This window comes from Equus asinus, chromosome 13 (assembly GCF_041296235.1).
Source record: "Equus asinus isolate D_3611 breed Donkey chromosome 13, EquAss-T2T_v2, whole genome shotgun sequence".
NCBI lineage: Eukaryota > Metazoa > Chordata > Mammalia > Perissodactyla > Equidae > Equus > Equus asinus.
Genome location: NC_091802.1, coordinates 12,567,695 through 12,570,443, shown reverse-complemented (window position 1 = coordinate 12,570,443; position 2,749 = coordinate 12,567,695). Strand labels below are relative to the sequence as shown.

Here is a 2,749-nt window from a genome sequence, read left to right as displayed (position 1 = left end):
ATAAAGTAGAGGAAGATGGGCATGGATGTTAGCTCAGGCCAGTCTTCCTCAGCAAAAGGAGGAGGATTGGCAGCAGATGTTAGCTCAGGGCTAATCTTCCTCAGAAAAAAAGAAAGAAAGAAAGAAAGAGGCTTGAAAACCACCCTTGCAAAGACTCCTCTCCAACTCCCTTGGAGCTCAGAGCAGGGGTTTGTACAAACAGGAGTGGACCAGACAAGTTCAGGCTTGAGGTCAAGAGAAGAACTCCAGAGCACACAGATTCTTTGACAAACTGTTTATTGAATTTTGCGATGGTATGGGGTATATCTTATTGTATCCTAGATTCCCAGGATTCAAGGAGGTGGTAAAGTGGCAATGGTGAATTTGGGGATCTGGTCTCCCAAAAGTACCTGCCGCTCTACCCCTGATTCTGCAATGGCTGCCAAGCGGATCACCCCTCCACTGGAGCCATCCCGCTCCATGGCCAAAGCGAGAGCTGTGGATAAAAGAAGAGAGTTGGGGTCAGAGTCAGATGCGGGGATCACTGCAAGGAATGAGGAATGTTGGCCTGGGGTTGAAGCTCACGGGCCCCGAAGCCCAAGTTCTCACCATTGGCAGTGAACTGCAGACATTCTTCCTTGGTCATGCCTTCCCGGTAGGTGGCATCCACATAGCCATAGATATAGGAGCTCCCAGAGCCCCCAATGGCAAAGGACTGCCTTACCATCATACCCCCCATGGGCACTGAGTACACCTGCCAGACGGAGGGAGGAGAAGAGTCACCAGTTGTGCCCTCCATGAAACACATGTACATTCACCCGTGTGTTGTGGGATTGGTCTGGGAAGAACTAATAGTAAGAGTAAGTGAGGTAAACAGTGGAAAGAGAAATAGAAAATGGCTGGGGTGGGGAGAGGATCAAAGGTGTGGCTCCACTGCTCTGGGGGTGGTAGTGTCCGACCTGCCCTCCTTCTTGGGGGTCCCAGCCGGCAATGATGATTCCTGCCATCAGGTCTTCCCGGTATCTGTAGCACATCTCCTTAAAGAGGCTGGCTGCCGTGTGCACCAGCGGAGGCTCATTCAGCTCAATGCTAAAGGGTGAGGGGAGTGATAGGGAAGGCAGTGTCAGGACCCGGGAGTCGGACCATTTAGCTCCTCAGGTCCCAACTCCCTTCAGATTCTTGCTCCTCCCCTGCCCACAAGCACCTGTGGAAACCAAGCTGATAAGTGACAGCATCTGCTACTGCCTGGGTATCAGCTGCTGAGCCTGAGCGGCAGCAGAAAATACGGTCGTGAATAGGGGTCAGCTTGTCAGTAACTCGATTGGCGATGTAGGACCTGCAAGATAGAAGAATAGTGAGGGAAGGATCCCACTTGCTCCCACCTCAGTATCATTACTCTCCACTCCCTCAGGGATCAGAAATAGGAATTCCAGTATTTCCTATTAGTTCTCATCCAAACTGAAGCAGGCTGGAGAACAGATTTTTGCAAGAATTTCACCAAAAGGTAAGGGGAACTGAGAAGTAGAAGCTGGAACAAACCGTTATCTCCAGGTAGGGGAAAACCTCCCACCCCACAGCAGTTTGTGGAGGGTTCAGGATAGGCTGGCAAGCAAGGAAGGGAAAGATGGGAAGACCTTTCACATATCTGTCCTGAGCTCACCCAGTGGTTGTTCTGGAGTCCGCCCCCAGAACCACGCCCCCGTCAAACTGCACGGCCATGATAGTGGTCTGGGAAAAAGGAGAAAGGGGTGAGTCTGGGCCCCTCCGCTTTCTCCAGCATACACAAACCTCAATGATCCGCCTACCCAGGCCGTAGAGTACGAAAGTCGTGTGCTACTGACCCATTAACAAATTTCAGGGGGCCTCAACACCCCGCAAACTACCACAATTCCAATCCTCAAATCCCCAAAGGCCCATCCCAGCCTTAAGCCCTGGTCCCGCAAGATTCCCGAATTCCACGCTTCAGCTGCCTGCCACCTCCCACCATGAAAGGACCACACCACTCCAGCATCCTCAGAATATCTCTCCCTCTGCCTCGAGCATATCACAGACCATCTCCCTCCCCTGCCCCCCAGTTCTCACAACCCATTCAGGCCGTATCCTTCCATCGCATCAAGCCTTGTGCATCTCTCCTGAACCCCGAGTCCTTCCTCACCCCTGTGGAGACTTCTCGGTTTTCCCAGTCGGGGGTAATGGCCTCGGGTCCCCAGGCCGGTGCTGGCCCCGGTAATCGAGCAGCAACTGAGGTGGCCGCCATCTTTCTCCTCCGGTATTGCCACAAAGCAACTGTCGTAAAGCGCCCTGTCACTCTCTTTGGTCGTGCTCTGAGGTCTTCTCGGGGCGAGGCTATGCCATGGTTGACGGAAGAACGGAAAAGAAATGTGTAGGGAAGGTTCTTTTGCGACAGTGAGCGCTTGATGGCAGCGTGGTAGGCAAACAAAAAACCCCCGGAAACAATCTGCAAGGACTGAGTTTACTCTCGGATTGCGCAAGACTGATGTATCTGACCGGATTTGCAGTTCGAAGAGCCTTCAAGCTAGACTTGAGAGTCTCTGAGTTAAACCACACTGTATATATACTAGGAGTGGAGTTGCTGGGTCATATAATAACTGTGTTTAGCGTTTTCCGGAACTGACAACTGCTTTCCATGGCGGCTGCCCCATTTCATGTTCCCACCAGCAATGTATGAGGACTCCAGTTTTTCCACATCCCATTGTTATTGTGCATTTTTTATTTTAGCTGTCCTAGTGGGTGTGAAGTGGTATCTTGT

The 2,749-nt window shown here is 51.8% G+C and overlaps 1 protein-coding gene across 1 annotated transcript; it reads right to left on the bottom strand.

Annotated features, from left to right (window-relative positions):
* Positions 1-259: 259 nt before the first annotated feature.
* On the bottom strand, positions 260-2,420 carry PSMB6 (proteasome 20S subunit beta 6). Its single transcript, XM_014861454.2, has 6 exons — positions 2,135-2,420; positions 1,640-1,707; positions 1,184-1,315; positions 939-1,068; positions 589-733; positions 260-475 (listed from the first exon to the last, which is right to left on the bottom strand). Exons 1-6 carry the CDS (start codon positions 2,234-2,236, stop codon positions 333-335), a joined length of 720 nt encoding a protein of 239 aa, XP_014716940.1. The 5' UTR covers positions 2,237-2,420; the 3' UTR covers positions 260-332.
* Positions 2,421-2,749: the final 329 nt, after the last annotated feature.

Coding starts and splice junctions, on each gene's coding strand:
- PSMB6 (XM_014861454.2), bottom strand. CDS start 2,236: ATGGCGGCCACCTCAGTTGCTGCTCGATTACCGGGGCCAGCACCGGCC. Junction 1,708..2,134: donor ACCGAGAAGTCTCCACAGGG/GTGAGGAAGGAC, acceptor CCTTTTTCCCAG/ACCACTATCATGGCCGTGCA. Junction 734..938: donor ACCCCCAAGAAGGAGGGCAG/GTCGGACACTAC, acceptor TCCGTCTGGCAG/GTGTACTCAGTGCCCATGGG.